This window comes from Centroberyx gerrardi, chromosome 17 (assembly GCF_048128805.1).
Source record: "Centroberyx gerrardi isolate f3 chromosome 17, fCenGer3.hap1.cur.20231027, whole genome shotgun sequence".
NCBI lineage: Eukaryota > Metazoa > Chordata > Actinopteri > Beryciformes > Berycidae > Centroberyx > Centroberyx gerrardi.
The window spans coordinates 2,604,829-2,625,671 of record NC_136013.1 but is presented as its reverse complement, the minus strand read 5'-3'; the positions used below and the strand labels follow the sequence as shown (position 1 = coordinate 2,625,671).

Below are 20,843 nucleotides of genomic sequence, written 5' to 3'. Positions count from 1 at the left end.
CTAAAATGTTATATTTGTACAAAAGCCCTGATGTCCAGTAACTAATAACATAATAATTATTTTGTTAAAGTCAAAATGGTGGGTATCACAATTTGGAATGAAGCCCGTGTGTTAGTACTAAATCTGACTCAGTGGATCCAAAGATGAATGGATGTCTCTCAACACACAGGGAGGAAGGAAGGTCATTGGGATGAAGGGTGAAACAATGAGAGGTGAAACAGTGAGGCGGGGGAAGGGGGGGGGAGGGGGGGGGAGGGGGGGGGGGGGGATACCTGTCGCAGAGGTGAGGCAGAAATAGCAGGAGTGTAGTGAACAGGCAGGTTGACAGGAGAAAGACTTTTAGGAGGAGTCAGGTATTGTGTCTGGGAGGAAAAGAGGAGAGGAGAGGAGAGGAGAGGAGAGGAGAGGAGAGGAGAGGAGAGGAGAGGAGGAGAGGAGAGGAGAGGAGGAGAGGAGAGGAGAGGAGAGGAGAGGAGGAGAGGAGAGGAGAGGAGAGGAGAGGAGAGGAGAGGACAATAAAGTTATTGATTGAAGGAAGAAGAAGCTGAAAACATGGCAACAGCATCAAACAGTCCACCATGTCTTCAACTGGATCCCAGTCCATCTAAACTGGTTGGCAAACTGGTGTCAGGTGTCAAAACCGCCTTGCAAACGTTGCTTCAAAGTCAATTGTGGTTGTTCTTGTTTACCGTGGTTTTGTAGTAGTATTGCATTTTTAGATATTGCACTTGATATTGGTATCAAACTGAAAATGAGTAAGGCAAAGAATGAGATACAGACCTGCATGTCTTCCTCTGGCACCGGCAGGTCTTTGGAGTACTGCAGGAACTGAGCCACGTAGGTCATGATGGACTTCTCATCAGGGTCCCGAACGTCCACATCTGCATCCAGATCACAGTTCTCCATGATCAATCTCACACTACAAAACTACTGCCAAGAGTTCAGGTCAAACACGCTGACACATCAAGCTCAGCTCTTCGATTTGATATTGGAAGCTGAGGAGCGAAAGTTTAAATGCTTTCTCTGAACCATTTCAGGCTCCAAAACTGATGAAATCTGGTAATGAACTGACAGGCTAACAGGCACGACAAGGCCGAACAAGCGAGGGCTTCATATAAAATTGAAACAAACAACCACCGAGCGAGTCAGCAGACCGTCCGACCGTCATCCCCCTCGCCCTGAGGCATGCTGGGTACCGCACAGTTACGACACCCAGCTGCACTCTGCTCAGACTCACACAGATTCACGTGGCGCCACATCAGTTGGTGCCAGTGAAGAACGAAATTGGATGAATCATATTTGGGATGAGAAAGTAATCGCCACGGAGTGTTTCGTCTCTGTACTGACCAACAGGCGTGGTGGGAAACGCTCCAGGCTGAGGAAAGGACTTCAGTAGAGACTAACCAGAGGAAAATAGCGCAAAAAGATGAAGGAAAGATAGGTTGATAAGTCAGAACAAGTGCGACATGTGGCTAGTCTGCATCAAAATGGATTAAATTCAGATTTTTTTCTCAACAATCTACACAAAATTCCCAGAATCCCAAAGTGAAAATGTGTTGTTGTTGTTTTTGTTTTTTGTTTTTTTTGGGGGGGGGGGTTCTGCAAATTTATTGAAACTGAAATGCTCTAATATCTCATATAAATATGTATTCAACCTCCTGACTCAGTACTTTGCAGAAACACCTTTGGCAGCGATTACAGCTTTAATTCTACTTGGATAAATCTCATGTCTATTATATTTTATAAAATGTACTTTCTGATTCTGTTTTGGACACACTGCCACAAAACATCCAACAGTGGGCCGGGCCAACCACACACTGATATACACAACACTGATATATACTGAATATCCTACTGGAATTATTTTGACAGATATCGCAGTTAGAAAACCGCTTGCAGTATTTCTTTTAAATTCAGTTTTAACTTTTAGATCTACAATACCTATTGATGTAGTTTGACGCACTTTCAGTAGCTCGACCACAGCGGACTGTGGGAATATCTGCCACTAGGATTCCCACTGATGATCAAAGCAGACCCGCCTGCCACACACTTCTCATCCTCACTACTTTCTCACTATATTGTAATATTGATAATAACTAAAGATCTAGTTCATAGCTACCATGTAACATAAGTTTCTGCACTTCACCAATTCAATAACAAGATGAAATCAAGCCTGTGGACATCAGCAGAGACCAAGGAAACAATGTCAAAATATGGAAAAGACAGATTCTTGAATCAAAAAAGTGCAGCTGGCCAGGTGGTGTGTGTCAGTATGAGCTGTGGGACTAAGTAGTTGAAACTCTAACACACTATTCTGTGTGTGTTCTTGTTTTGCCACTGCACAAGGAAATGATCACGGGGGAAACACGCTTAAGTAAACTTTATAGCTGACTTCCTTGTGGGTTGAGATAGTAAGATGATACTCGTTTATTACTAGGCAACCAGGTAGATTACTTTCTGTAGGCTACTTTGTAATCTTGTGAAATGTTTTCCAAATGTTGTTTTACCATTTGAAGAGCCAGCGATAGGAAAACATCCACAAAAATCAAAATGACTTTGTTGCTTTCTTCTCTGGTGTGAAATCAAGGCAGAAACACACCACCAGGGGAAAAGTATTTTTAAGGGATAAAAAATGTTGGCACGACACCAGCAGCAGCAGCAACAGAGGTTTGTTTGGATCAACAGGAGAAGACGTCACAGTACCGCCCACCAACTTTAAAAATATTATCTTCCTGATTACCATTTTAAAATGCCTCTCCAACAGCGTTACAGAGACAAATTCCTGTACGCTGTTTTTCTTGGCTATAAAAGTGACTCAGGTCGGGACAGTCCTGCTACACTGACACAAACCCCCTCCTGAGCAGCTCGGCTCCGTACCGTCAGGCTCCAGCAGCCGGGGGATCCTCAGCTCTCTCTCGGCGGTGCGGAAGGCCTCCTCCAGGTTCTGCCTGTTGGTTCTGGTCCTGGCCTTGGACAGATCCACCAGGTCGGGCCGCAGGGCGTACAGCACCGCCAGGAACACCACTCCACTCCTCCAGCTGGACTTGAAGTCTTTCACATTCAGAGTGCAGCCAGCTCTGAAGAGGGAGAGGGAGTTCAGATCAGTATAATATAATAATACTACAACTACTACCACTACTACTACTACTACTACTACAACTACTACCACTACTACTACAGCTACTGCTACTGCTACTGCTACTGCCACTACTACTACTGCTACTACTGCTACTGCTACTACTACTACTGCTACTACTGCTACTACTGCAACTGCTACTACTACTACTGCTACTACTACTGCTACTGCGGCTAGTACTGGTACTGCTACTACTACTTCTACTACTTCTAATGCTACTGCTAATACTAACACTACTACTAGTATTACCACTAATACTACTACTACCACTACTACTACTGCTACTACTACTACTGCTTCTACTACTACTGCTACTACTACTATGACAAGACTACTATGATACTACTACCATTCCTATTATACTGTAAATACTAATAATATAATACTATCACTATTATAAACTTTGTTTGTGTAACACTTTTCAAAACAGTTATCAGCAGCTTTACAGAAAAATACAACAATAATAAATAAAAGCCAGTAAGATTAAAAAAAATAAATAATATATATATATATTAGAAAAAAATCAAAATGGTTATAAAGGATGAAAACTGGCAAATACAATTGGAATGAAACAAAATGAACTCCACTAAAGCCTGTCTATAGAAAGTGTTTTAAGAAGTGATTTTAAAGTGTTCCCAAATAATCCTGCGGCCCGGACAGGAAAGGCCTGGTCACTTTTCGGTCTTTAGCCCAGACCTGAGACCGGCCCAGGGGTTCCTGCATGAGGATATATCACCGCTTACATCACAGAGTCGGACCACAACAGAAAACTTGCATCAATTCGTTTCTCAGAGCTTCGGCGAACCGATATATCAGCCTAACCCTATCTGTAGCAGGACACACTTCGCTGTCTTTCTGTCGGCTTACTTGTGGCACTGCTCCCGGACCCAGAGCAGCAGGGCCTTCTTGGCGGAGACCCTGAAGCGGCTGTGCAGCGGCGAGCCTCTGGGGGGAACCGGGCTGCTGCTGGCCGAGCGGCTCGACAGCGTGGAGCGAGAGTCCAGGCTGGCCAGAGACTCCATGGACGACTGGCGGGAGCTGAAGGACAAGCCGCTGGCCAGCTCCTCGATCTGACGGCACCACAGACGCAACATTTCAGCTTTTACGGTTCAGGCATTTACATTTAAAATGCTGCTGTTGCATGAAAACCTTGTCAACCCTGACCCTTGGGTGCCAGGATACCTATTCGAAATCAATGTTGTGCAGAAAATAAGAATTCTCCATTCCTTGACGATATGAAATTTTTATCTGACAGCCATTATCACTGCTGGCAGACAAAAACCTCATATCTCCAATAAGATTTTTCAGGAGTTAGGTATGTCTTGGAGAGCATTTCAATGGGAAAAAAAACATATCCAGGGAAACATGTATGAGTCCAGAACAAGAAAACATGGCCTGCACTCACTTTTATACTTTTCTGGCTGCATTGCTTTTCTATAAAAACTACAACAAGACTTCACCTGTCCAGTATGAAAATGTTTTCAATTCAAACTTCATTATTTGGACCAGGGACACACTAAGAGCAAGCTTTCGGTTTCAGGTGTGATCTGTGCACAAGGACACAAAAAAACATAAGAAAAAAAGAGAAAGAAAGAAAGAAAGAAAGAAAGAAAGAAAGAAAGAAAGAAAGAAAGAAAAAATGCTATGATAAGAAAACATAATAAACTCACATGATACTGTAGAATGATTGTCCATATGAGGCCCAGGATGATGGATGGTTTCCCATCGATGATGTCAGGAATGTTTATGTTGACTAGTTTGATCTGGGGAAAAGCAGAGAAACAGGATTCTTCTCACATGGAAGACTTCCAGAAAACAAGTAAACACAAACGATGCAGCTCCCCCTGGACCAATCAGTAACAAGATGCTTCTTCCCTCCAAGTTTCATCAAAATCAGACCAGTGGTGCAGCAGTTATGGCCTTTCAAATTTTGAACTTTTGACCTTTAATTATAGCGCCCTCATTAGGCCAATCAGTGTAATTTGTAAGTAATATTGAAAAATTGTCAGGAATTTAAAAGAAATTCACTTTTTGAAAAACACAACGCCTTTTGTTACAAAAGGCGTCAGGCTATAGTGAACTATTCCACTTATAGTGTGATATTGCCACTTGACTTTCCTTGCCACTGTAGCAGTTGCTTATATGAGGTTAAAAAAATGAATCAAAGCTACCCAAGACAGAGGAAAATAAAAGCTTTGTTGACAGCGTTTTTCATCAAAGATCAACTGCTGCTAGTGTTTGCTGCCAGCAGCATTCCCCCTGCCTCCAGGCTCAACCAGCTCTAGTGGAGCAAACACTCGCTCAACTGCCGGCACCAACGGCAACAATGAACCAATGCTCCGAGCCAAGGGCAAGTAAATGTTAGAAATAGTGTGTAAATGTATAGGATGGATGGATTCGAAATGGGTGAGAGCTGGAATTCAGGGGGCCCCATGCTTGCCTTTGCCCAGGGCCCCCAAATCAGTGAGAACACCCCTGAAAATTGACCCAGTGTTGTCTGAGACATCACATTTGAGTTTCAAATTAATCATAGTGCCCTCATTCGGTCAATCAGTGTTATTTTTTAAACGCTGGAACACAGCACAAGTTTTGTCAAAATCAGACCGCACGTGTCTGAGATATCATGTTTGATGGACAGACAGACACAGACCGATCCATGGCCATCAACTGAGCATACAGTACATTCTCACATATACAATACAAAGCGTCCCTTACTGATTTCTTCTTTAAAAAGGACAGGGCTTTCTCAATGTTGCTCCTGTGCTGAAACATCCCTCTGCCTCTCTCCCGACTCTGCAAAAGGAAACCAGCGTCATCAGTCATGCAGCATTAAATAAGAAGCTGGGTACAACAAAACACCGTAAAGACAAACTGCTGCAAAAAATTACATTATCACAATCTTTGTTTTATTTCAGCAAAAGACTCTATTTCAATAACAACAACAAATCACAGTAACAAATCCGGTTATACTTACTGTCATGCATTACTATCACTATCTTTATTAATTCATTTATAAGAATTGGAATCATAATAGATTTCGATTTATGGCAGCAGCATCAAATCACAGTCATTGTTCCACATGACTGATTATATTACAGTAGCGGCTGTTTCATGCATCAGAAGACAATATTAATTATTATTAAGCCAGCTGGTTGGAATGAACAGCATCTTGACAATGTTGTTTACTACAGAAATTTGGACCGACGCCCTACTCACCTTTTATTGCTGCTAAACCTGTCTGTCACTGAGTTTGAGTTTATTTATTCACTCATATGATAACATCAAAGATGGGGAAGGGGAGATAAAGAAGACAAACATCAATTTGCTTGCTGCAGCATGTAAAGGCAGTTTTAGGTAGTGGAGTCTAGGGTTTGGCTGATATGGGTTTTTGAAGGCTGATACTGATATTTTTGGATTGAACCTGCCAATCTGACCGTTTTTATGACAAAAAGAACAAGGATTCAGTGTTTACACCAGCATTTTCTTCTTGTGAGGGTGGAAAAGCCTCTGAAACGGCATTTAGACCACCATGGGACATTCAAATTCTCCACTGAAACCACTTTGTTTGCAGCTTCTTCAAGGAAAAATCCACTTTTGGATACTTTTACTCTGTTTTATATCATCAATCTGTTATGTTCAATCGTCATATATCAATCATATTTTGTGATGAAAAGTTGTAATTTACTTTCTTTCCCTCAACCCGCCTCATCCACTTCTACTGCAGTTAGTTGATTTCCAACATTTCCCAGAATTACTTTTAGTGAGTTTTTCCAGTTGAGAGAAAGTGAGAGTCACGCCCCCTTCCTTTGCAAACCCCAGCCTGTCTCTCTGTTGCAGTGCATTCTGGTCTCTCTCCTGCTCCTGTGGGTGGAGAAATTGGTCTCTCTCCTCTTCTACGATGGATTTCTCCCTGTATGATTGTTGAACGTCTCTCGGTGCAAAATGGCGGCTCTAGAAAGAAGCCCTCTCTCTTTGAGTCTGAGGGACTGACACCAAAACCTTTTCCAGTCCTTGGCTGGTGTCTGGTATTAATTTCCCAGCCTGGCGTCAGTAGAGACCATGTGAAGCGCTGATCTGAGGTGAGACTCACCATGCGCTGGCCGCTCATCACCTCCAGCAGGTCCAGCAGTTTGGAGCCGTCACGGAAATCACTGAACAGGTCCAGAACCCTACATGGTGGCCTCCTCTGTTCCGACAACACACACACACACACACACACACACACACACACACACACACAATCACACACGCACAAATAAATGAGACATAAACTTCAAGCACTCTGAAAAAAACTGAGGGGCACAATGTGTAAAACTGAGAGTGCCATATCTCCTAATACCCTCCCTGCCTATCGTGTGTGTGTGTGTGTGTGTGTGTGTGTGCGTGTGCGTGTGTGTGTGTGTGTGTGTGTGTGTGTGCCTTTCTATAACTGCATGGACTCAAATAGGCATGATGCAGTTCGATTAAATCTGTCTTTCCCTGTTTAACTTTCCTGTGCAGAAGTGGATCAACCGACTATTATTCAAAAGCTTCTCAGCGTTTGTTTTAACCTGTGTGGCGTGCCGGATGGGAGGAGTTTACCGCATCAGGACAGTTCAGGTCAATTCAGGTGAGTTGGCAGTCACAGAAAAGTATGCAAATATTGACTTTCAAACTCTCTCCTGTGATTGTCTAAAATTGATGGTACTCATTATATTTTATTACTCTCAGGTCTGGTTTCTATACGCAAAACGGGCCAGAAAATGAGTTTTGAAAGGCAAAAATCTCAGCAGCTGGCCAAGTAATAATTGAGTCATTGGTATTGATCAACAACCCAGTCAACCCCTCACAGATATATCATTTTGTGCTAGGGGCAATATCTTACTTATTGCCCCTTTAAGACCTTTGCTTACAAAATAGTGACTATAAATACTGACTGATGAATTTCAGCTAGTTATGATCTTACAAAATATGGATATTCTGTATAGCATAGCAGAAACCCTTCACATGGAACATGAGTTTCTGTTGCAATGCGAGCTCTAATGCGAACAGCCCCCCCCCCCAGATTAACAATTATCTCCACCATTCAGTTTACTGGCAGAGTGTCCAGGCGATGTGGATCCACAGCTGAGCCCAACACAGCCTGACACTGACACTATGGTGGGTGGGGGAGGGGGGGGGGAGCCGTCTGTCGCTGTCTGTCTGTGTGTGTGAACCATGCTCCTGAAGGCTATATTTACATCCCCCCCTCTTCCTCCACTGTCACATTCACAGCTGACCTCCACCATGAGACTTTCCACTCGCGCTCACATTGGCTCACTGTGAAGGTGGAGCTCCAGAATAAAAACACTGATCCACCGCATCACGTCTCCACATGGCCTCATGCTGCAGTCGTGTCACATCGGATTTACCACAGAATGATAAGTGTGTGCACATCCAAAAAAGCAGGCCAGGTGTTGAACTGCAGCAGCAACGTTTCAACCTCTATTGGTCTTCGTCAGGAAAATAGAAAAGTGGAAAATGGGGGTGCATGTACATAGGGAGGGCCAAAGTACAGCCAATTGTCTCCACCCATTGTTACACAGAAAGTAGTGGATTTACTATAAGTTAAGGCTGGGCAATATGGTTGAAATCAATATCACGATTATCATAAAGATTTTTTTTATATTGATATATATCACAATATGGCTACCAATATCCCTAATTTTGAGTTTTTAAATAAAATTTGCTTCTTATCATCAATTTAGGCGGAAGAATTATGTGTCACAATATCCCAAAATCACCAAATCATCATGATATGATTCCACTGAAAAACAATAATATCCATCATATGGAAAAACTATCTACTCTAATGAAATGATTGATGACACTAAATTGAACAAATGATGGTCCATTTTAAAGAATAGTAGTTGATATGAGTCCTTAGTTGACAGTTTTGCAGAATGGATCCTCCATATTTTAAAGATATTGAATGTGAAAATATCGAATGATGAACTACTAAAATATTGAATTTCAGCCATAATTGAGCCTTTATGATGAATTTTACCAACAATGCATATGTACAGTATATCTTCATTACAAGACTTTTTTTTTCAACATATTTTAGGCATAAATGAAACACCTAAGTATCCCAAATATTAATTAAATATTGGTGTGCATGTGAGCACAGCTGTTGATCCATCGTATTTTGCCCTTACATGATCTTGCTCATCCCCATTTTGTATACAGCTGCATTCATTGAGGTTTGAGGATGGAAATGATATTATTATACTAAGATAAGATGAGATAAGATGAGCTTTATTGATCCCTGAGGGGAAAGTGGGCCATAACAGGAGTAAAGAATACCATATAGATAAAAATACAATAAATAACACATACTGAAGAAACAGTGTCTTCTTTATGCTGATATAAAGTTCTAATGAGCTAGAACAAATTGTCACTGTGTTGACTACTGACAGATTTACAGATGTTGTTTACTGTTGTGTTCCTGTGTTTCTTCAGTCGGACGCCTCCAGCCTCCGAGGAAGAGGAAGGTTTTGTCAATTCCATTTTTTCCTAATAAAGTTTCTTGGGAGTTTTGTCCTTGTATGCTTCGAGCGTCTAAGGCTGGTGGGAGGTGAGGATATGTAGAGTAGGTAGGCTGTTATGTCTTGCTAAAACCTGCTGTTGTGTGTCTTGTGCTTTGTTCTGCATCCTTAAGTTTGTGTGACATCAATCTGTTCTGTGATTGATTGGTGATCAGTTAGATCTAGTTAGGCTCATTCTCTGAGACAGAACTTTGAGACAGGCTTGTGATGAAAGGCTGTAGAAATAACTTGAACTTGTACAAATCTTTTTAAATGTTACATGTACATTTTAGGCATTTACCTGATGCTCTTATCCAGTGCAACTTACAATGAGTACAACAGTAAAATTAGCTCAAATTGTCAACATTATAAGCAACCCATAGTAGTGAGGTGAAGGGTCAGAGCCACAGCTCACCTTTGCCAGCTGAGCGTTGACCCAGTTGGTGAAGGTCCGCTTCTGAATCTGTTCCTGCTCCACTGTTGAAGGAAGACAAACACAAAGTTGATATTACATTTGCATACATGTTGCACACACAAAGTTTATGTCTCAGCCATTCCAAAAAGTCACAGGTTTGACCCTTCCAACAGCCAGTGTGTGTCCTGTCAAAGCATCTTTGAGCAAGACACTGAACCTCTACCTGCTCACTCATCCTTACTTTGGTTGAGAGTCAGCTGAAGGCCTTCAAATGAAATGGATTTAACCAGTAAAACCAATGAGGTTTCACCTCAGTGTAATTCATGTAAACAACAGGTGGTCTTACCGGTTTGTACACACATTCTGAAATTAGCTAGGCATCTACAACTACGATAATTAAAGCGAGTTATTACAGACACCCAAGGGATTGGTCAAACAGTTGTGAAAACCTTGCAGGATAATAAGCACCAACAGAAGTATTCAGTGTGTGTGTTGTCTGGACAGGTAGAGAGCCACAGACAATAACTCTGCACAGAGAGAGCGTGGTTCCAACACGCTCTGCAGGGAGAGAGGCGGGCTTTAAAGGTGAGCAAAACACAGAACCAACCACTGCACCGGGCAGTGCCAGGTGTCAATGAGTGTAACTGTATGAATGTAAAGCAGGGTGTTGCTGAAAAAGAGCATGCATACTCATACAGTTTTCCCTGGATAAATAAAAGATTTTAAATAAATTAAGTTTAGTATCAATCATTTGAATTCTGTCGAAGCCCGAAGGAAAATTGGGTCAATACAGCAGTAAAGAATAGGATAGTCCGGAGATAAATATGCAATAAATAAAAATTAATGCATCATACTTATCATTTTTATATATTTTTATTTATTTATTTAGCCTTTTACCAGGAAGTCCCACTGAGATCTCTTTTCCAAGGGAGACCTGGCCAAGAAATGGCAGCAGGGGGTTACACAATAAAACATACAATACAGTAGAAAATACATCTACTGTATTGCACACATCTTGCATAAAACTGTGAATAATTTGTTTGAACTGATTTAGGGGAATAAAATGGTCGAGCTGGAGCTTCGACTGGAGATTGTTCCAGGACCGGGATGCAAAATAATCAAATACCTTTTCACCAAAAACAGTTCCGATTCTGGGAACTTTAAGAAGAACGCAGGACTGTGATCTTAGACTGTAAGCATAATATTGCTGGATATTTGGAGAGTATATTATATTAGAAAATAGAGAATATTATAGAGGCTACAGAGCAGTTTCAGCCTTATTCAGACAGGCCAGTATAATACTAACAGGCTTGGTCAGCAGCAGCACAGCCACCACTCACCATTGTAAATCTCTATAAAGTCATTCAGGTCAGCGACAGTGTGAAGAGTCTCACATATAATCCAGTCCTGAATCTCCGTTGTCCTCATAAGGCCGACTTCCTGACTCCACTCACATGTCTGATAGGCCGTTTTAAAACTCTCCATGTGTCGCTGTGGTCAGACGAAAACCACGTACAGTATCTCCGACAAGTCCGTTTTCCAGGAATTCTTATTTTTAATTTCCTCATAAAATGTACAGGTGTACGTTTAAATTAAGAGGTACCAGATGGTCATCGATTTCGCTCAGCACATAAACAACCAATGTAAAACTTCAATTCAAGTAAGAAAAAAAAGAAACAGCACCAGAGCGATGGGTTCCACTTTTTCCTATCACTGGTATTTCATAGCTCGTCTCATCGTTTCTTTTCTCAGCCATAGATCTTGAATACTTTAACTAAGTTCCAGTTGAACTCTTGATCCATCAATCTCCCAGGTCACTGCGTTGTTAGAGGTCCTTTCTCCTGCATGCTGAGCTCCAGTTCAACTCCTGTCTGTCTGTCTGTCTGTCTGTGTTTCTGTCTGTGTTTCTGTCTGTCTGTCTGTCTGTCTGTCTGTGTTTCTGGGCTCTGGGATGCTTTACAGACTAGTTTCCTCAGTAATCTGTTTAGCAGCAGGCCGCCCTTGGCTTGAGTTCACTCACAGTCTAATCTTAATCATAAAAAGCCCCTCCAATAGACTCAGACGACTAATAAAGACGAATCTGATATGACAAACAAAGATATTGGGGGAGGGGAGGTGTCGGTTTTCTGCAGTGACATGTCGACCCTCTGTGCCGTGTTACGTCTGGATGTTACACTCCTAATCATCGATCTTCAAACCATGATAAGTGATTTGAGATTTAAGAGTTCCTGATTGGCGAGTCCAGAGGAAGTGGAAACCAGAGCTGTGACACACTTGTGAGTTTGCCAAGGTGCAAATTATTTTAAACAACCCCCGCTTGCTCACGGCAACCACTGCCCTTTAAACAGGGTTCCACATGCTACCAGTTAGCAGCTGCAGGCTGCTGGACGTGAATCCCTGCTACCTCGATAATTGGAAAAGAAGCACGAGGTTAACAATATGAAACACAAATAGTGACAATTTATAAAAGACAAGTCTTGCAACTACCACTTCCAAAAAGTTATCATAGATATTTTCAATTATTTTTCATAGAATAGACGGCTTTCAGGTGAACACACCCACTGGCGACCATATTGGAGAGCCTCGGCTTTTAGCAACAGAGCTGAACAGCTGATTGCATTTCAAAATATACAGTTTGGCCATCTAAACAGAACTGAACAGACGGTTAATTTGTGTTCTCTTTCTGACTGAACTGATCATTTCATCACTGATCCATCTGATTGATTTAGTGTTTAGATAATGTCAGCTTGTTAGCTAGCTAACCATAGTATCTGGTCAGCTAACCATCGCTGTCTTGTTGTTAATATCAGATTTGCACGACATATCTAGTAGAAGCTATAGTGTTAGTTGTGGCTTGATGTGGTCACATGCTAACGATCAGTTGCTTTGCTAAATTACCTTGTCAGGTTGTTGGCTATAGATAACAAATCCAAAAGTCAACTGTTTGTTCTGGTTAACTGAGCTGAGTTTTGGAGTAGAGACAATGACCAAAGGGTCAGGGTTAAAGACTGTTTCCTATGTCACACTAACCTAAATTCAGGAACAAATCTAGGCTACTTCGTCAGAATATTCACTTTTACTTAATTAATCGTTACTTCATTAATCTACACCTGCCCCACTACAGTCTTTTCTAGCCTTGTTATATATTTAGCCATATTTGAGCACAACCTGGACCTCCATGAGGCACCAGACGGGCTGCTTGGAGGTTTGTGATGCAGCTGCAAAGCCTCTATTGGACAAGAACTAACTTTTTTAGGACAGAGCCTCCACATGACGCTTGGTTACTCGGGTAAAGTGGGTGGTGGAGAAGACAAGCTTAATCACCAGCAATTCTAAACCAAAATTTAAAAGCATTTGACGGGCGGCTGGTGTTAATTTCCCACTGTGCTTTCATATTTCTAACAAGCATATTTATTTATTGTGAAATCCAGAAGGACGTGTTCTCCTGAATGTCAGAGCAGAGCGCTGCCTTCAGGGCAAGGCTCTGCTCAACGCTTTATCCACAAACAATACAGGTACATTCTCTGGATGGGAGCCACTTCTCACCTTGTGTTTTTATCCTACTGTACAGTGTGTTTCACTGGCTGCTGCTGCAGTGCATTAGACCTACTGAAGCACTGCAAACAATGAAAGCACCTATTTTCTCTGAGTAGGGATTACATTATGTCCACGAATCTTTACATCCTTCCTCAGCTGTAATGAATGAATGAATGAATGAATGAATAAGTGAATGGATGATTTGAAATGAAGAATGTGTAGGAGTTGAGGGAACCAAAACCTACTTTACTTAAAAAGGGAAAGGATCATGGGAATCCTCTCTGGTGCATTGAACAACTTGGGATTTTAATGAGATGCAGAATTTTGACTTTTCTGACCCACTGCTGAATTGATCAATCATGCATCAGTTTATTGATATGACTCACCTGTGCCAATCCCTCCGTACTCCACTGAGCAGAATTGAGTTGTAAATTAAATATGACTCGCTCCACACAAGCTCAAAACTCTCCGCTCTAGATAAAGATCTTACATTTGACTCTAACAGAAGTATAGACTGTGAGCCAAATTATAACTCAATGCATATGAAAAAAGTCTTTTTGTAGATCTGTATTGCTGAGCCTCTACAGCTACTATATTATAGATACAGGTTACTGTAATATGAACATTATTTGGGCATAATATCCATCATAGTATTGTGCCTCTACACATAGCATTTAATATAGTTCTGTTTTCCTAAAAAGGTACATGAAGACGAAGAAGAAAGAACTCACCCATGACGGGATCATAAATGCTGATTCAGCAGGGAAAATTGTCAGATCAGCAAACTCTGTTGCACCTCAGTTTAAAACCAAAAACTCTTTTTCCTGCAGATGCATGGTTCACTTCACTAACGCTAAACACGGCAGCAGATCCATATCCAAAAGGAGAACAGACATAAACAACAAACAGATATGAAATTCGTTAGTGAGTGATTCTTGTAAAACCAGCTAACATCCAGCCTGCAGGGAGGCAGGTGGATCCAGCCGGCTCCGCCTCTTCTGGGTCTGACTCACACGGGCTGCAGGCCTGCCCAAACAAGACCAGCAGCAAGCCTATCCTCCTGCTGCTTCATGGGTACTTTATGCAGGCATGACTTGACTGAAAAACTGCTGAGTTCAGGTGCTGTCGGAAATATCAAAATTACGAGTTGAACGCACATGAACGACCTGACACAGAGATAAATAGGACTTGGAAAGTGGAAGTTTTCTGTGATACCTGTGTTGCTAAGATGTGATGTTTAGGTGTCGGAGAACATGTCAGACATGTCAACATCTGATGGTAAAAGAGAAGTATTTAATCAAGATATTGTTTGACATACTATGTAATTAATTTGTATTTTTGCATATTTCTATGCAAAAATATAAATATGCAGAAATATGCTGGTCACTTCAAAGACCAGCAACAAGCCTGTCCTCCCTGCCGCTGCTCCACCACCTTGAGATGTTTCCCGGGATTAAAGGAGCGAAACATCAGTGAAGGGTGGCGCCCGGCTGACGACCCTGCAGCCGGGACACTGGCACCGTCGGAGGTGCGTCAGCCAGAAACGCCCAGCAGGGGGACCCACCTGCGCTCACATCATGTAGGAGGTCTAGCATCTAATAAAACAGAGGCAGAACTGAAAACCTTGTGCCATTGCATTTCCATTTCCATCCAAGTAAAACATCTGAAATACTTGGCATTTACATATAGGTTAAAATGTACTATGTATTAAACTATATACAGTTATTTACAATGAGTGCTCCCATAGAATGAGCCCCGAATCCAGGATCATTAAGTAACTAACAGTTAATAAGGAACTGGCAGTGAGGAGTGTCATGTAGAAATGAATCAGTCCAGGGAGTCAAGTTAAATATACTCTATAGACGACTAATATAGTTGCACAGCACATACCGACACACATGGTGCAGGGACGAGAATGCAAAGACAACGAGCCAGACTATAATTACACTGCATACTACAGACAGTAGACTGTAGATATCACTAAATATACACATCCAATGTTTCACAATGCAAAGACCTGCAGTGATCCTCAGAGACATGAAACACTGTGATAATTCATATTGCCTCCAATTCAAATACTTGTAAATCTTTTAAATGGCTTCTTAAAAAGAAGTTTTATATAAGTTGTATTAACTTCTATAGAGTTTATTTGCCCTTATTGTTTTTCTGTAACCCTGCTGCATTCTGTAACTCTGTTTTAAAACACAAATAAAGTTCATGATTATTACATGACGGCACATGTGTAAGTCTGTTTAACACGGTATGATTATAGACTGAAATCACACCCAACTCCAGTAGTATGTAAATGTTACCCAGCTATCAAGACCCTGCATGTCCATCACAGTGCCATAGGGTTGAGTCAGAAACATTATATAGCCCGCTGCATATTTTCCCAGCTTGCATCTGGATTAGACTTTCTGTAACACTGTCCAATAGCCTTAATGCAGTGTATTATATATATATACTTGTTTATTAGCTTCTGGAATAGCATCCAGAGCAGACTAATGGTCAATGAGTCTGTTCTGTACCTGAAGATCATGTTTGATCCCAACAAGAGCCAGTATGTAGCCCTCAAATGCAACTCGTCCTTGTCTAAGAGCATTGGATAATGTAAAAAAAATCTAAAGTATGCATAAAATAAATTACATGTTATGGAACTGTAGATAGTAATCAGATTGCAGATAAAAAAAGTATGTGATTGTTGACTTTGTTACTCAGATATACTGTATGTTTTAAGAGAAACTGCATGTAGACTGTGAGATTAGAATTAGAAACACATCATTTCACAAATCTTGTCAGTGGTGATTTACAGTCAAACAGTTCACAGTCAGCAAAATGAGATAAATGTCTCATTTATCTGCATGTTCTGTGGTTTTTGAAGGCAAAGTAATACATAAGTAACTGAAAATAATTAGATTATTCCACTGAGTTTGAGCGGATTGCATCACTGATTACATTTCTGTTAGGTATGCAGCTGACGCTCTCATCCAGAGGGACAGGCTGGGGTTCAGCGTCTTGCTAAAGTCACTGTGTTTATTGCATGTGGTTGATGGTTCGAGGACACATCGGGTGCTGTGGGGATCGAACCCGTGGCGTTTCAGTTACAGGACGGTCACTCTAACAAGTAGATCAGTCTTCATCTGTACATTAGGACAGTGTGAAAGTCGCCTTCCAAACCTCACATACATTCACACACAGCACAAGTTATATTTAGCCACATTCCTTCATCATTACCACTTCAAATATCCACAGAAAAAAAGACTTTCCCACTCGTTTTTTAACAAGCTGGCTTGTCATCGCGGCTTCAGGCTTACATCACCCACTCTGCACATCGTACCATCTGGTAACTGCTCAGCTTTGGAGGATTTACAAGGCTCGAATAAAGTGATCCAGAAAACACTGTTTCTAAATATGGGGAGAAAACAGTCGTGTGCCTGAAATAGTTCAGTGGAAAACCTCGCAGTAATGGGCCCCAAAAAATATGGAGAATAAAAGAGAAGAAAGAGAAGAAGGGTGGTGGGTAGATAGAGAGAGGCTGTCTCTGAGGAGAGAGAACGAGATGGAGAGAGATGGAGAGAGAGAGAGAGAGAGAGAGAGAGACAGACAGAGAGTGGGAGAGGGAAGAAGAGAGGGAGAAAAAAGTGAAAAGAACGACAGTGAGCTCTACAGAGGATAATAAATATATGAGAAGCGAGGGAGCAAAGGAAGTGAAGTGGATAGATGTCGGAGTAAAGAGAGAGAGAGAGAATGAAAAAGACAGAGAGAAAGAGAGGTGCCCCATCCACAAAAAACCCACCATCAAAAACAAAGCAGCTTGGCACCACATTGAAAAAGAGACACATTGAAAATTGGAGATATGAAAAAGAAAAATCAAAACAAGCTGAAGTGCTACTCACTACTAAATCCAAAGTTTCAACTGGCAAGCGACCTTAAAATCAAGAATTTTAAAGAAAGAAGAACTCAGATGATCAGATCATAATGTTGAGATAGAGAGAGTGATTTAAACAAGACAGAAACACACATACATTTCTTATTTGAATGACCCAAATATGCAAGAAAAATTTATTTCAATAAATTCAAAATTTTAATATCAGATTTCCCTGCCCTCTCTCCGGAACACTACTTTGCTGTGTTGACTGTAATGTAAAGACTGTATATACTGTACATATAAAGCATGTATGTATGTATGTATGTACAGTATGTTCTCTATATACTAAAATATTACAATGATGACTGTGTTGTATGTAATTATATTGACCTGTGATCTCACTGAATGCTTTGGTAACACATAACTCTTGTAATGGCAATAAAGCAAATTTGAAAGGGAAAGAGACAGGCAGAGAGAATGAAAAAGAGAGAGAGAGAGAGAGAGAGAGAGAGAGAGAGAGAAAGGGAAAGAGACAGAGAGAGAGAGAGAATGAAAAAGACAGACAGAGAGAGAGACAGAGAGAGAAAGGGAAAGAGAGAGAGAGAGAGAGAAAGGGAAAGAGACACAGCGAGAGAATGAAAGACAGAGAGAGAGAAAGGGAAAGAGACAGAGCGAGAGAATGAAAAAGACAGAGAGAGAGAGAAAGGGAAAGAGACACACACAGAGAGAGAGAGAGAGAGAGAGAGAGAGAGAGAAAGGGAACGAGACAGGCAGAGAGAGAGAATGAAAAAAACAGACAGAGAGAGAGAGAGAGAGAGAACGAAAAAGACAGAGAGAGAGAGACAGAGAGAGAAAGGGAAAGAGACAGAGAGAGAGAGAGAGAGAGAAAGGGAAAGAGACACAGTGAGAGAATGAAAAAGACAGAGAGAGAGAGAAAGGGAAAGAGACACAGTGAGAGAATGAAAAAGACAGAGAGAGAGAGAAAGGGAAAGAGACACAGAGAGAGAGAGAGAGAGAGAGAGAGAGAGAGAGAGAGAGAAAACGAGAGTGAAGCTCCTGTCAGACTCGGTGCCACAGTGTATCACCGGTGCATCCATCGCACCAGAACAAAGAAACTATTAATGAGAGTCAGATGCGGTCTGTCAGGATGAAACCTGTCCGGACTGCCAAGGTCAGCGCAGAGCGACCTTCAACACCGGACTGCGTCCCGCTAACACCGGACAGCGTCCCGCTAACACCGGACAGCGTCCCGCTAACAGAGTCAAATTGATCAGTTCCATTTCCACATGCTATTCAGCGTTCAGTATCTCTAAAATGTAAAATCCAGTCAAACTGTCATCATTTTGTCAACAAAACTTAAGTTACCAACTATCCTTTAAAAAGTGCAATAATTAATTTGTATTTTGTGTTAATTATTTAAAAAGTAAGAGTAGATGTCACCATTTTCGTGGATATCTCACTTTGAAATGAAACTTCAAAAATCTCTGAAGTTCATCCATTCAATTCTTCTAAAATACAGAAAATCCAGTCTGTTAAAGTGCTTTTCATTTTGTCAACAAAGAACTTAATTCACCTGACGCACCAGAATGTGTTTCATTTTTTTCTATTAATCATTTTGCAAAAGCAGTCTTGCAAAATTGTCTCTTTTTTTCAAATGGATGATATTTCATTTTTGAAACAAAATTCGGTAACATTTTATCTGAAGGGGGTTGAATAATAATAATAATTTCAATGCAAAGTTGACACTTTTCTAGATGTCTCTGCATTGAAAGTGACATTATCAACCGAATAAACATTCATAACGTCTAATTCATGTTCATGTCAGTTGTCCTGGCGTAGTTATGACAGTGTTGTCAGCCTTATTCACCCCCCTTATAAATAAAGTGTTACTCAAAATTCTTCAGTCACAATTCTGATGCGTCACAGCATCAGAGATCCAACTGCAAAAACCTTACAGCTAATGTGACACACCCACTGGAAACTGACTTAAATTGTTATTTCTATAACTGATTGTGAATCTCACACATTCAGTGAAAACCAAATCAGATCCTGCTGCATCACAGCTTAGCGAACACACACACGAGACAGTGGCTTGATGTCGCCCTGTTTATCACGGACGCCTCCTCTCTCTCTCCCGCTGGGTGAGTGTTTGCAACATGACTCACGTCTCAGAGAAGAAGAAGGTTTCAATTTCACCAGATAAAAGCGAGTATGAGCTCAGAAAGTGACGAAAGTGAAGTGTGAGTCCGAACGGGCCGGAGCCAGCGCAGGACTCTAACTGTTCCCCTGAGTGAGGCGGGCTTAATGGTTATTATGTTGCCATGGAAACCGAGATAAAACAGTGACATGAAGACATGAGGGATGTTTCACACAGGCGTGACCTCAGAACCATGAGCCTTTAGCACAGTTTGACTTGAATCCTCCTTGAATTCATTTCCCACCCTGTTTTCCTTCAAGTAAATCACTGATCTTGTGTTAACCAAGGTTATTATAGTAGAACAAAACAAAGACAAAAACTAGGTGTTAAAAATATAGAAAATACCTGTTCTGAACTTCTATCATTATACCTGTAAAAAAAACAACTAAAACTACCAAATCCAAACTCAAAACTAGCTAAAACTGAACTGAAATTGAAATAAAAAAAGAAACTTCTTTCTTTCATTCTTTCTCTCTCTTTTTCTTTCTTTCTTTCTTTCTTTCTGTCTTTCTTTCTGTCTCTCTTTCTTTCTTCCTTCCTTCCTTCCTCCACAGACAGAGAAACAGGAACATGAAGACATTTTCTGTGCTCATAGATTTCTTTGTTTGACTATTTCATTCGTTACTGAACAGGAGGTGCAGACTGACCCTGCAGCAGCAGCTGGACGTTGTCGATGTCCAGGGGGATGGAGCCCCGCTCCACCGGGACGTCCCGGCTGTAGAAGTCCGACGCCATGATTTCTCACCCGCAAACTCCCAGCAGCATGGCACCGCTCTGGAAACAGAGAGGAGAGTCAACATTAAAGAGTGAACTGTTACTGTTATAATAATTAAAAAAAAGACCAACATCACAGCTAGCATTTGGTCGACGCTTTAACTTGCACAAGGCACAAATACAAAAAATAGAGAGAGATTTTAATGAATAGCAGTGACTTCTACTGTACTATATGACACCTTGCATTTGAGAGCATGCACTTCTCAAATCAAGGAAATCTACAGATTGACATGGAGGCTTTTGACTATCAGATGTTCAGACTCACGTTCCTGCACTCTCACTGCGGAAAATAGGACAAAAAACAATTGCTGCACACATTTTAACCAACTCGCACACATGTAGCACAAGTGACATTTATTCATAAAGTGCTT

At 41.2% G+C, this 20,843-nt stretch overlaps 1 protein-coding gene across 1 annotated transcript in view; it reads right to left on the bottom strand.

Moving 5' to 3' along the window:
- The window catches only part of syne2b (spectrin repeat containing, nuclear envelope 2b), a 128,228-nt gene extending 107,795 nt beyond the window's left edge, over nucleotides 1-20,433 (bottom strand). The window contains exons 1-9 of the mRNA XM_078289618.1: nucleotides 20,346-20,433; nucleotides 10,097-10,158; nucleotides 7,227-7,322; nucleotides 5,852-5,929; nucleotides 4,807-4,899; nucleotides 4,004-4,206; nucleotides 2,878-3,077; nucleotides 781-881; nucleotides 273-362 (exon numbers count right to left, since the gene is read on the bottom strand). Of these exons, the coding sequence (XP_078145744.1) occupies nucleotides 273-362; nucleotides 781-881; nucleotides 2,878-3,077; nucleotides 4,004-4,206; nucleotides 4,807-4,899; nucleotides 5,852-5,929; nucleotides 7,227-7,322; nucleotides 10,097-10,158; nucleotides 20,346-20,433 (1,011 nt within the window). The remainder of the gene's footprint in view (nucleotides 1-272; nucleotides 363-780; nucleotides 882-2,877; nucleotides 3,078-4,003; nucleotides 4,207-4,806; nucleotides 4,900-5,851; nucleotides 5,930-7,226; nucleotides 7,323-10,096; nucleotides 10,159-20,345) is intronic.
- Nucleotides 20,434-20,843: the final 410 nt, after the last annotated feature.